Genomic DNA, 12,266 nt, shown 5'->3' with positions numbered 1-12,266 from the left:
GAGACAATCCGCAAGATAAATCGTTAATGATCTTGCATGACTATCATAAAAAATAGCGGAACTTATCTGTTTTATTTCAAACACCCAATTGAGTTGGCCAATACTTATTATTCATACCCCAAAAATAAAACTGAACGAAAATAAAAATAAACTCATCGTCTGCCCTTGTCTTGGCCCGCGTGTCAATTAAAGAAGGTGCGCTGGGCCGTCAAACGTTTACACGCATAAATTTTGCATACCCGAATCCCAGCCCTCAAAATCAATCAAACTTTTATAAGCGGCAATTGAAAAGGCGCCAACAATTTGGCATTCCCAGCCAGCAGAGGTTCTTTATATACATACTTATATATAAATATATATGTAATACATAAGCATACTATATAAAAGCAGCCCAGTTTTGGGACCAAATTTGTGTTTGTGGGCCGATAAAAATCTCGTGAGACAAAAAATAAAAATACTAGGGAAGGAGAAAAGCAAAACCAAGGTGGGCTGAGATTACTTTAGGCCACGTTTCGCTGTGGGGGACCCGTTCGTACGTACATAAAGAGGCCAGCACCTAAGAGACCATAAAAATTGCCACAGTTAAGGGCAAAGCAAATGCTAGTGCGTAAAATCTGCTCTAATTTCACACGCAGACATGCACACGCTCACCTTCATCCAGGTCTCCGGGATGCGGGCATCGTACATGGCGTCCAGCGACTCCTTCAGTGCCGGACTCATCACAATAGTACCATCAATGGCCAGCTTCAGATCGCAGAGGCACGTGTGGACACGTTTGATGACGCGTTGCATGCGATCGATTTCCTGCCTAAAAACGTATACAAATAGGTTAATCACACCGAGTCTAGGCGGAGACCACTGCCACCACCGCCTCCTCCCCTTCACGGGCATCGTTGATTCACCTGAGAAAGATGTTCATTGGCAGCAGGATGCCCATGCGTGTCAGATTCTCACGCACCTCGTACGCATTGTACTGGGCGGGTAGCTTGCGCAGCATATCCTCGGCCAGTTGATAGACGATACTCTCACGGGTCTCGCCGCCTCCCCCGCCGCCCTCTTTGGGCTGGACACTCAGGATGGTGTCAAGTATGCCTGCAAAGTGGTAAGTGAAAAGATGCAGTTATAGACTCTGTAATACTCTGTAAAATCAGCTATTTGCTATTTAAAATGCACCTATCCATATAGGTTAGGTAGGTATATACCCTGTACACAAAATATACGTACAAAGCGTCGCCTGTTTGTCGCTTATGCAAATTCGTGGTTGCCGATTGGTTACACCATTCGGGCTCCAGAAATAGAATCAGCCACAAAAACCGCAACTAAAACGTATATAATTCATTTATTGGTTGGTCACAGCCAACACCATACACACATACACATACACACGCACACACAGTCATGCTCAAATGCAAATTGTGTATTAAATCAGAAGCATTTATCTTATTTATTGACTGGCTTATAAAGCTCTGACGTCATACGGCTAATTAATAGGCCTTCAGATGTAAATGGTTAAATAAAAGGAACGAGCCATATATATCGAGTGTTCGACTAGAGAATACCCTGAGCACAATATCAGTATAGTATTATATTACTATATCCAGTTTCTATTTTATTTTAGTTCTTCACAATTCAAGATTCAGAAACATCACACCTATATGTATATTGAAATATAATTAAATAGATAGCAAAGCGCATTCATTTCATTTTCTATTCCCCAAAAAACATTTCAATTTGTTCGTCCTTCAGTGAGCTGTGTCATTGACCTGGACACAGAAATTCAACAATTGTTTCATGTGAGCGAAACGGCAAATAATCGAAAAACCAAAACCAAAACCGAGAAGAAAATTAAATTTAAGCTCACCTTTGGCCGAGTTAATCTGGTACGTGATGTCAGCATTTGAATGTAATCCAAACACCTCGGGCGTGTCGTAGGCGGGCAGACTATTGATGTAATCGATGAAACCCTGCAGGCTCTTCGTATTGGGCACCTTGTAGCCCTTGTAGAACTCAAAGGTGTTGGACAGCAGCTGCTCGCAGAACCACACTGAGGTGAACGTGGTCAGCAGGCGCTTGTCGAAATCATCTGTGACTCGGCCACCATACTGCACCTCGCCAATCATGTAGACCAGCGTTTGCCACGAGACGCCCTTCTTGGGATCCATTTCGTCCAAATGGTTCTGTATGAACTGTACGCTGGCTGCAAAGTCCGCCTGATTGAATTCATAGGGTATATTCCAGCCGAGCGGGCCGAATTTGCGCCGCTCCTGGACAATGGTGTGCAGAAAGGCAACGGTATACAGCAGAGAGGGCCACTGGGTGGCTGAGGTGTAGTCCAAAAAGTCCTGTGTAAACGACTGCGAAAGAAAAATGAGAGGAAAGGAGTTAACTGAATACACTCTTAGAAATTCCTTAGGCAAAACAATACTATATTTATAAATAACTGAAAATTTTATATATAGATAGAGATAAAATTGCGATTTAGAATTGTGCTATAAATGTTCTAGTCATAAAAATATTTTATAAAATGTAATAGAGTTTTTTTCTGTGTTATCAGACACACCCACCTGATAGCTGCGCTTCAGACTGGCTCGAATGCCCTGTGGGGGCTCATTGGTAAACTTGAGCGCCATCTGGAGCAGGCCAATGGGAAATTCGGAGTGCGGCTCTGTCGTGACCCACATGCGGAAGGTGTCATCAATGTGTTCCGTCTCCACCAGCATATCGATGACCTCCGAGCAGAAGGGCAGCGATAGATGCACATTTTGCAGCAACACCCAGCCGCCATGGGCCATCGACTCCATGATCATTTTGCGGGCATGATACTCCTGGCCCTGACCCATGGAAACGCACTTGAGAGCTGGTGAGAGAGAGAAGCATAAAGTGAAAAGGTTTAATGGAATGCCCTATCCCACATACTAATGCCCTTCTGCTTGGCCAATGCACCGATTTGGGTCGTTGGATCTGAGCCAATGGACAGCAGGCAGACGAATGGCGTACGTGGCTCGGATTCAGCCCAGGTTGCCTCCAAATCCAGGATTTGCATCTCACTGTACTCAGGCCCCAAAGATTCTGTAGTGACCAAGAATTAGAACTGCCTGCATTACAATTACCATTCAAGCTCACCCTCTATATATTTCTTAGCCTGGGATATTGTGCGGTCCGGGCACCAGGACCGTATTAGCAACAGCTTGCGGAAGCTATCTAGTACGGAGTTATAGCCGCAGGGTATTTCCTCGTTCTCCGGCTTCTCACACTCATACCAACTGCGCCAGTCGCGTTCGTTCAGCTCGATGATCTGCAGCACTGTCGAGAAGGTCTCCAGCTTGCTAATCTCCACCAGATTCAGCCAGGTAATGTCCAATATCCAGCGGAACGGCTTGGGCGTCACAGCGTTCAAATCAAGCGAAGCACCACCTTTTATGAACGTTAAGAACTCTTCATGGCTGATATTCCCATTGTGGTAGTCAATCTTGATGGCCAGCATCAGGGTGAAGAGCTGCTTGTGCCGCTCGTACAGACTGCGATTGGTAAACTTGTAGACCTCGTAGGTGAGGTAACGCAGGATAATGTTAATGCGCTCCTCGGTGACGCTCGACTTGGTTGACTTCGTGATGGAGTTGTTGAAAATGACGAGGAACTGCTTGAGGGAGTTCTGGTACATGGCATTCACATTGCTCATCTCGACAATGAGGAAGTACAGAATGGAGCCCCGTTTGGCCACCGCTCGGAACTCCTCGCGTGCCTTCATTATCTTGCGTTCGGTTACCTCGGAGATCTTTAGCTTCTGGTTGACCTCCTCTGCCGTGGTTTTGGTCACACGCAGCACCTCGATGAGCGCCTCATCGTCCACTAGGGAGCCTTGCGAGGAGCTCAGGCGCAGTAAGAGGTTCGCTTCGAGCTCCTTCATGTTGCGCTGATTTTGCATGACCGTCTCAAAGAGAGCCACGCGCTCGGCTTCCAAGTCGGATTTCTCCATTAGGATGACGCGTCCCAGCAGCTGATCTTCCAGGCCACGCATGGTTACGGTAAAATCGATGATTGATGTCTTGGCGCTGACCTCTGGACTGAAGGCCGGATTGGGCAGCTTGGTGGTTATGTAGAGCATGAAGCCAGGCATCACATCGCACTCCTTATCGCCCACCAACACCTTTTCAATGCTGCCAGACTTGATGAAGTTCTTCTCTAGCACATTGTCGATGACCGGATCCAGATCGATGCCCACATCCTCTATAAGCAACGGTCTGCCCAGGGATAACGAGTCCTCCAGGTGTGTGCGAAAGTATTTGTGATTCAGCGAGGTTATCTGAAGTTCATTGCGATCCTCCTTGCACTTGATCCAGATCTTGCCCTGTGTCTGAGGATCCACCAACAGCGGATAGCTACTCGACTTGGTCGCAATGAGCGCATTCTGCACGGATAAATCATCATTGGGCAGACCCTGGAGCGTCCACTCGGATACCGTCGAGGAGTCCACCAGCATATTGATGATGTTGAGGCCTGTGGTAAACGGAATGCTTTTCTGCTTGAGTATGCCCATCCACGTCCTGATCAGATTAGCTCGAAATTCCTGATTATACGGCCCGCAATAGGATAGAAATCCGGTGGCTAAGAGCACGTCGCCCACCAACTTGCCCAGCTGTATTTTGAATTCTTTGCTCTGGTTGGTCCAGCGATGCTTCTCATCCGACAGGCCATTGATGAGCGCCGTAGCTGCCGTCATCTTGCGCAGACAGACATTGGCTGCATCCATGAGGCGTTGCTTCTCGCCTACGGCTTTGTCGTACTGATCCTTGACCGCCTGTAGCGCCTCCTCGCGCTCCCGCAGCTGCTCTTCGGCTCCAGCCAGATCGTCCATGGCAAGCTGTGGTAAAGTATTTACGAATTACGAGCTCTAGCTTTTCGTTTACCTAAAGTACCTTAAGGCGCGCCTCCTGAAGCGTGAGATTTGCCTTCAGGGGCAGCACTTCCTTGTTGACGCTGTGGAAGAAGCCCATTGCCTTGGTCCAGGAGAGCAGACCCGCAACGTCTCCGCACACACGTCTTGCCATGTCCATGTTATAGTCCTCCATGCGGAAGTAGGGCTGTAGCAGATCTATCATCTCATCGTTAATGGTATCCTTTGGGTAGTTTTGCAGTTGCAGCAGAAACGTGGCACTGGCCATCATCTAGATGCAATCAGAGAATAGCCTGGAGTGGAAATTAGTGGACAAGCAGAACTGACTGACCTTTAGGGACTCCTGCCAGGAGGGTTTCGGACACGGTGTGCCCGAGTCGGGTATACAGGGGTGCAGTTTGCGTTTAAACAGGATGAGCACGCAGTCCATGATGCGCATTATAAGATGCGGCGGACGACCTAACTTACGCACGGTGGCTATGTGAGCTGGCTTGATGGTATTCAGCGCATTCTCAGCCTCCTCTAAGGCAGGCTTCGCTGCCTCAAGCTTCTCCTCGGCCAAGGCCTTCTCGTTGGCAATGCAGGCAACGAGAGCCTCCGCCTTGTCCTTGACGATGAGCACCTGATTCTTGACTATCTCCGCTTGCATGGCACGCTCAGTGACCTCGACTAACACAGATTCGGCGTTCTTGGAGGCTTCGACTAGCTCTTCCTCCATGACGACCAGATCTTTTTTTAGAATCTCAACCGAGGCGGAGGCCTCTTTCAGTTTCTCCAAACCCGTATCCATCTTCTCCACACCATCTCGCAGCTCTTGCTGCTTGAGCTGGTAAATGTTCTTATAGCCGGCAATGAAGTTCAGATAAGACTTGGGTGTCACGTGAGTGGCGCGACGGAAACGCTGGAAATATTCGTGCGATGTTTCCGCAACAATGTCCTGAATGGAGCCGAGCGCATTAACCAGCTCTTCCTTAACGGCCGGTGTACACTCAATCTCGAAGTGGCTGAGAAAGTGTCTGGCAACCGAGACCAATGCGTCCTTGGGCCACGGATGCAGCCAATCGATGGTGCAGCCGGAGACCAAGGCGGGAAAGCGCTGCACCCGCGATCTAAATGTCTCTCCCACAGGTGAGAAACAAAAAGCTACGTGCAAATTTGTGCAGGTGCGCGCCAAAAAGAAATCCATCACACTCTCCGGGGTCGCTGTTTTGCGTTGATTCTCGCGTTTCATGACCGGCGTCAATTCCTGCACGATTTCGGCCTGCTCATCGCGCGAGAAGAGATTGGATATGACGCCGCTCGAGAGTATGTTATTGAGATACTCAAGGAAACCTTCCTCTTTAATATCCATATCGGTGAAGAGAAAGGTTGTGCCCTTGCCCTGAACGCCGCAGGTGCGATAGAGCAGCTTTAGGTCCTCTAAAAAGTTGGCCACATTGTACGAACGCGTCAACGCAATTTGGAATGTCTTGTAGCCGGCAATGAAGGATGCCAATTTCGTCAGCGACTGTTTTCCAGAACCTCCGACCCCGACTAGCATAACGTTGCCTCTCGGATGCCGAATGATGCGGGAGATCTTCACCAAATGCAACATTGCATCTGGGAAGAAAACCAAATCCATTCCGGAGCCTCGCACCATCTCATTGAATTGGGCGAGAAACATAACGAGACGCTCGCGTAGCGCTTCATACGAGTTATGAGAGTTCACCGGTTCATAGACCTTGGGTAATTCCATATCAGTGTCCTCGCCCTCCTCGCCAGTCGGCTCGGGGGCATCCCGCATGAAATCCACAAATACCGGATTCGGTATTATCATTTGGGAATGGGACTCACCCAGCTCCTCGCGCACTAGCGCTGCCAACTCTGAGCCGAACCACTCCTTGTCCTGGAATGTGGTAAAACGATCGGCAAATACACGCGTACACTCATGCTTCCACAATGACATGAGCACGCTCTCCGCGGTGATCACTGTGGATAAGGTGCCAACCATGCCCTGCCAGATGCGCGACAGATCGCGCAAACTAAAGACGTAGTGGAATTTCGCTGGCGTAGGCAATAGCTTTTCTCGTGTGCGCTGCCATAGATGCCGTGTCACCAGTATCAATTTCTTGACCAGATTGCGAACCTCGGGCACAAAACCGCGCTTGGCGTTGTAGTGACCCTCACCGATAACGCGGAAGATCTTATCAATGGAATCGTTGTCGGGAATATTGCAATTAAATACACAAAATTGTCGCTTCAAACGGGATGGGATGTCATTGCGTCCACCGCCGGGCAGACCCATGGCCGCCACATATTGTACATCCACAATGGTGGTGAAATCGCCCGGCTTCTCCAGGCTATAGAAGCCCTTCATGTCCATCGACTGTCGCACAATCTCGTTGGTTATCTGATCGCCCCACTCATTGATCTCGGGCAAATTAATGTCGTCAATGAAGACGATCAACTTACGACCACCGGGTGGTCCGAACGTAACACCAACTCGCTTCTCCACGTAGCTTTCGATTGTGCGCTGAAACTGATACGGACTGGTGGCCGATGAGAAATTGAATGACCTTCCCATATAGGTCTCAATGTTCATTTTCTTCATGAAGTTCTTCATGATGACGGTTTTGCCAGTTCCCTGTTCGCCGATGACCATCACGGCGCGCTCCTGATTGGCAATGGTGCCGATCAGATAGTCGATACGCACATTATCCACAATGGGCACCAGAATACTTAAATAGTCCGGTGTGGAAAGCTCCGGATACATGTAGGGCGTGACCAGCGTCTTCCACGACTGCCACACGCCCGTTGGAGAAACGAAAAAGTCAAATATTGTATTCTCATGGGCGCTACCCTTCGGGTAGTCCAACTGCGGAAACGTTTCCTTAACGAACAGATTCATTTTAACGCGATCTGTAGTCGAGAGATAACCCCCCAGGCCCCAGGCCAGCGCGAATACATACAAGCGGTGCAAATGCTCCGGCGTACAGGTGTCCTCCTTCTCCTCCACGGCATTCTCCTCTGGAATTTCTGTCAAATTAAAACCAAGATCTCTCAATATCCACATATACAAATCCCACTCGGTACACAAAGACACACAAACACATATATCTAGTACAAAACTATAGGAAATCAGTGGGGAACACAGGCTTACATGGGGACTACTACATCATTGGACGTACACAGGATGGGAAGGAACAGCAAGTTGTTACAAATATTATCCAGTGCCCGATAAGACAAGAGTCTAATATTGAATACTTTAGATATACTAGATATACTCCAAGCGTAATCAAGGCTTGATTTCATTAACAAAAGCTTGCTTCCTTCCCAGAACAAACACATAGACTATTTTACTGGGTGCAATTAGGTTTAGTAGAGGAATTATTATGGATTTTACAGCTCCAGCTCAATACAAACACACAGAAGCGATTTATCAGCAAAAAATTAATTTCAATAAGTTATGGTTTTAGAATGTTAGCTCTACGAGAAAGGTTTTACACTTTACATTTATCTATAAGGAGATTACGAATTTTGTATACTTTACCGACAATCTGACTGCCAATTGATTGCCGTCGCACTTCTTCGTTATGTTTTTGTTGCTCAAGGCGCTTGGCCGCTGATGATTGAATCGTTTTGGATGGGTACAACTGCTATATAGGTTAAATTCGCTTCGGTATTAAACTTACCATCTTGACTCTCCTTGCTGGACAAGCTCACAGCCTGCTCATCCTCTTTTTTGGTGGGGATCAGTCCCTCCAATATAAACAGCATCTGCTGCACTATGTTGCACTGCAGCACAGGCATTTGTAGCTTCACATTCTGTGCACCCCAGTTATAGACCTCGACAAAGTTCTGGTCGAAGAGTTGAGAGAAAATCGCCTTCTCGCCAGGAGCTCGATTTTTCAGCCAGGCCTGCACAACTAAGGTTTGGGACTGTGAATATAGATGAAAATGATTGCCATTAAATATCCTTACTAGGCCGCGAGTCTAAGCCGGAGGAGCTCATGTAAACCATGCCATTACGGGAAACCGTTGCCGGCGATGCATTATCAATGTTGTGTGGCTCAAAAATGATCTTAACCGTGGGCGCCATGGTCAGTCGATCGCCATTGGCCAGTGTCAGGGTCTTGTTGTCGTCCAGCACAGAGTTCAAATTTTCTATCCAGATACTGTCCACGGGACCATCCAGCACCAGCCAGACGTGCTCCCCAGCTTTCAGCTTTAGAGTTTTGCGCCACAGCGCCGAGAAGATGCCATCGGTCCAGTCATTCGTTGCCACATCGAGGCGTCCGAACATCTGAGCTGCTGTTATAGCCTTCGGATTCATGCGCATCTCTCGATGATAATCGCCCATCTGGGTCATGGCTTTCATTAGCGTATGGATGCAGGTACTTTTGCCAGCCCCACTCGGACCTAGGGTCATGATGCCGTGTCGCACATTCTGCGTCTCGTAAAGCTGTATTAGCTTTAGAACCCATGGAGGATGGTAGACCAGACTAGCCTCTTCCGTTTGCTGTAGTATGGCTGCTTCCAATTCAGGGTAGTTGGTCTTTTCGAGAGTCTGTTCGAGTGGTAGATTTAATATGAAGTTTAGATTTTATAACATTTTACTTATAGCCGAATATGTGGCTCACCTGATTGGGAAACAAGTCCGACACCAGCGATATGAAGAGCGGCTCATCGTCGTCAATCAGCTTGGAGAGATTCATGTCGCGCAGGACCCGCATCACAATCGTACTCTCGCTATCCTTAGAGTTCCGGCGCTTGGCTGCGCCCAATGTACGCAACACGGACAATATATTTCTCAGCCCGAAATCATAGTGAACTTGTTTGGTCAGCTGCTCCTCGCACAGCTTGTATAGAGTATAGAATTTGCGGGCCAGGGTGATGTTCTCCAAAAATCCACAACTAGCCAATTTCACTCTTATGATTATCTGTCTATCAGGCACCATCATGGCCACCGTGCGAAATTGAATTTTCAAGTTCTCCGGCAGCTCCTTGCGACCAGCATATCCAGGATTCTGTGGGTAAACATTTCAAATCGCTTTACACATGTTTCGATTGCTCTCTGCATGTGGACTGTAAATAAATAATAAATGCTTGCAAATATTGTGCACGAGTGTACCACACAGTCACTACGATGGGACCCCACACACAAGAGTGGATCCACTCGGCACCCTTTACCCTGGCACCCTGTCACCTCAGCCATCGTACATAACTCAACCACCTGGCGGTGTATTTTGACGCATTTGGAAGCGACTTCGCAAATATCAATAAGTTTATCAAATACAAATTGATTTATCTTACTCGCACTGTGCATGTGCTCCCCCCTCATTCACACAGTCAGCAACAGCGAGGCAGTCAGCCAGTGAATAAAATACAGTTAGTGTGCGAGTGTTAGTGTGCAATTCACAATTTTACGGTGGAAATTTAAAAGGTGAGTTGTGTGTGATATACATACATATGTATGTAGTTGCACAAATTAAAGTGGGTTGAAAGGTGCCCCAGGAAAACTTCATCAATTTATATATCAATATACATACATATATGTAAGCTGATGTGATGATATATATATATATATATATATATATATATATATATATATATATGCAGAAGAGATAAATTTACTGATAGTTAAATAGAGAATAAGTAAAAGAACATAAAATTTACAAATTAAATTGAATATTTTTTTAAAACATCTAGGAAGATATTTTGCCTAAAATATATATATATAAGCCGAATCAAAAGATTTATTTTCAGTAAAATAAATGAAATTATAATAGAGAATAAAATGTAAATTAAATGTAATATTTCATAAAACTCATATTTAAAATCTATTATAATGGCTAATGCTTAAAAAACAGATATTCAGTAACAAGAACTAGACTTAAGTAAAGCAATGCACCATTGCAATGGTAAAAGCATCAAATTTACGAGTTAAATATCCAGTACTAGCACTAAAAGAAGCTAAATTTGCATATTTATAGTACTTAAAATTAGCACATATTTATAAAGTAGATTTATATAATTAGCACTTATTTATAAAGTTGATTTATATAATTTATATAATTAAATAAAAATAAACAACAAATTAAAGAATGATAAAATTTATATATATGATTCAATAATTCTTTCCAAAGGTCTATAAAAATCTTAAATACGACTCTGAACTGCAAATTGGGGGAAGCTTCTTGCCAGCAAATCGTTTCAAATTAATCGCAAGTAATTTCACACAAATGCTGGAAACATAATCTAGATAGGCAATCAACTTATTAGAACGTCGAAAACTGTCGCATGTTAACAAAAAGTAAGAACCCATTTGTCAATTTATGGGGACATTTGATACGGGCAGAAACTAGCAAAAAATGAAGGTAAATGAGAAGAAAATAAACCAATCGATTTTGTGGCACGCTAATCCAAATGTAAACATAGTCTATGTGTTGAATGTGGGCGGCGGTGAATTGGCAAGGTGTGGCAAGGTAGTTGCGACAACGTGCTATTGTGGGGTTGCCCATTATATTTCCTCTTTTTTTCTGCATAGAAATAAGCAAAGTAGCCACAACAAAGGATTTAGCCAATAAACGGGAACAGCAAGCGCATGTGTGTGAGTGTGTGGATGTATTTATGGGTACTCTGCTGTCATATAATGTTTCATTAGAATCAAAATGCAGTCCCAAAGGGGACGGCAACTGTTACATAAACGCGCCCAATAATTCAGTTGGGCAAATTAAAATTGCGCATACGACCCGAGTGCCCGGCATAAACAAAAACCTGTGCTAATGGCTGTGCGCGTGTGCGTGCAGCAGAGCTGGCCAGAGCAGGGCACAGCAGATTGTATAAGAGTGTGCCAGCTAATCGCATTACATATTGATAGTTGGCAGTGGGCTGATAATTAAAATGCGGCACTAGACAGCCCTTTTTGGCTGCCTGTTAATAAGCCATTCATTCTCGCCTAAAAGCCCGAAATAATCATATTTTATATGCGATGTCAGAGATGGGATGCTCAGCTATCTCTCTCTCTCTCTCTCTCTCTCTCTCTCTCTCTCTCTCTCTCTCTGGGTATGTGTGTGTAGCTGTCAATTTAATTATCGCTTAAGTTGAGTAAAATTTTACATGACTAATAACGTGGCATTGCAAAAAGCTGCTGTCACTTTGAACCCCTGACTTCCCCCTCGCCTTGCCCCACCTTCCATCCACCCGAGCAATTCGCCAAGCGACCTTAATGTGTTTGCTTTTTATGCTTTACTTTTTTACAGGCTGGCGCTTCTTTATACAATTTTATAAAAATTTTATATGTGTTTCGCAAAAAAAGAGTGCGTATATGTATATTTAATAAATATCAATTTGACTTGAAAGCCTCGCGCTTGACGCAAATTTTTTTTGACCC

General features: G+C 45.6%; 1 protein-coding gene and 1 long non-coding RNA gene across 4 annotated transcripts in view; one reads left to right on the top strand and one right to left on the bottom strand.

Moving 5' to 3' along the window:
* LOC6572527 (dynein axonemal heavy chain 5) overlaps positions 1–12,266 on the bottom strand; it is a 30,193-nt gene that overhangs the window by 3,674 nt on the left and 14,253 nt on the right. The window contains exons 21-32 of one of the 2 annotated variants that reach the window (XM_044007590.1): positions 9,514–9,900; positions 8,855–9,440; positions 8,566–8,799; positions 8,424–8,495; positions 5,226–7,909; positions 4,917–5,165; positions 3,124–4,861; positions 2,917–3,069; positions 2,565–2,857; positions 1,862–2,354; positions 903–1,092; positions 652–808 (exon numbers count right to left, since the gene is read on the bottom strand). In XM_044007590.1, the coding sequence (XP_043863525.1) occupies positions 652–808; positions 903–1,092; positions 1,862–2,354; positions 2,565–2,857; positions 2,917–3,069; positions 3,124–4,861; positions 4,917–5,165; positions 5,226–7,909; positions 8,424–8,495; positions 8,566–8,799; positions 8,855–9,440; positions 9,514–9,900 (7,236 nt within the window). The remainder of the gene's footprint in view (positions 1–651; positions 809–902; positions 1,093–1,861; positions 2,355–2,564; positions 2,858–2,916; positions 3,070–3,123; positions 4,862–4,916; positions 5,166–5,225; positions 7,910–8,423; positions 8,496–8,565; positions 8,800–8,854; positions 9,441–9,513; positions 9,901–12,266) is intronic. The other variant, XM_044007592.1, reaches the window with a different exon arrangement.
* LOC122756860 lies at positions 29–2,624 on the top strand. 2 transcript variants are annotated; one of them, XR_006356718.1, is made up of 3 exons: positions 29–603; positions 662–1,102; positions 2,555–2,624. It is a non-coding gene; the product is annotated as an uncharacterized LOC122756860 (long non-coding RNA). The 2 variants fall into 2 exon arrangements; XR_006356717.1 differs by lacking the exon at positions 2,555–2,624 and adding an exon at positions 1,747–2,530 and having other exon boundaries at positions 30–603.

This window comes from Drosophila mojavensis, unplaced genomic scaffold (genome assembly GCF_018153725.1).
Source record: "Drosophila mojavensis isolate 15081-1352.22 unplaced genomic scaffold, ASM1815372v1 contig_19, whole genome shotgun sequence".
In the NCBI taxonomy this organism is placed as follows: domain Eukaryota; kingdom Metazoa; phylum Arthropoda; class Insecta; order Diptera; family Drosophilidae; genus Drosophila; species Drosophila mojavensis.
This window is presented reverse-complemented; position numbering and strand designations above follow the sequence as displayed.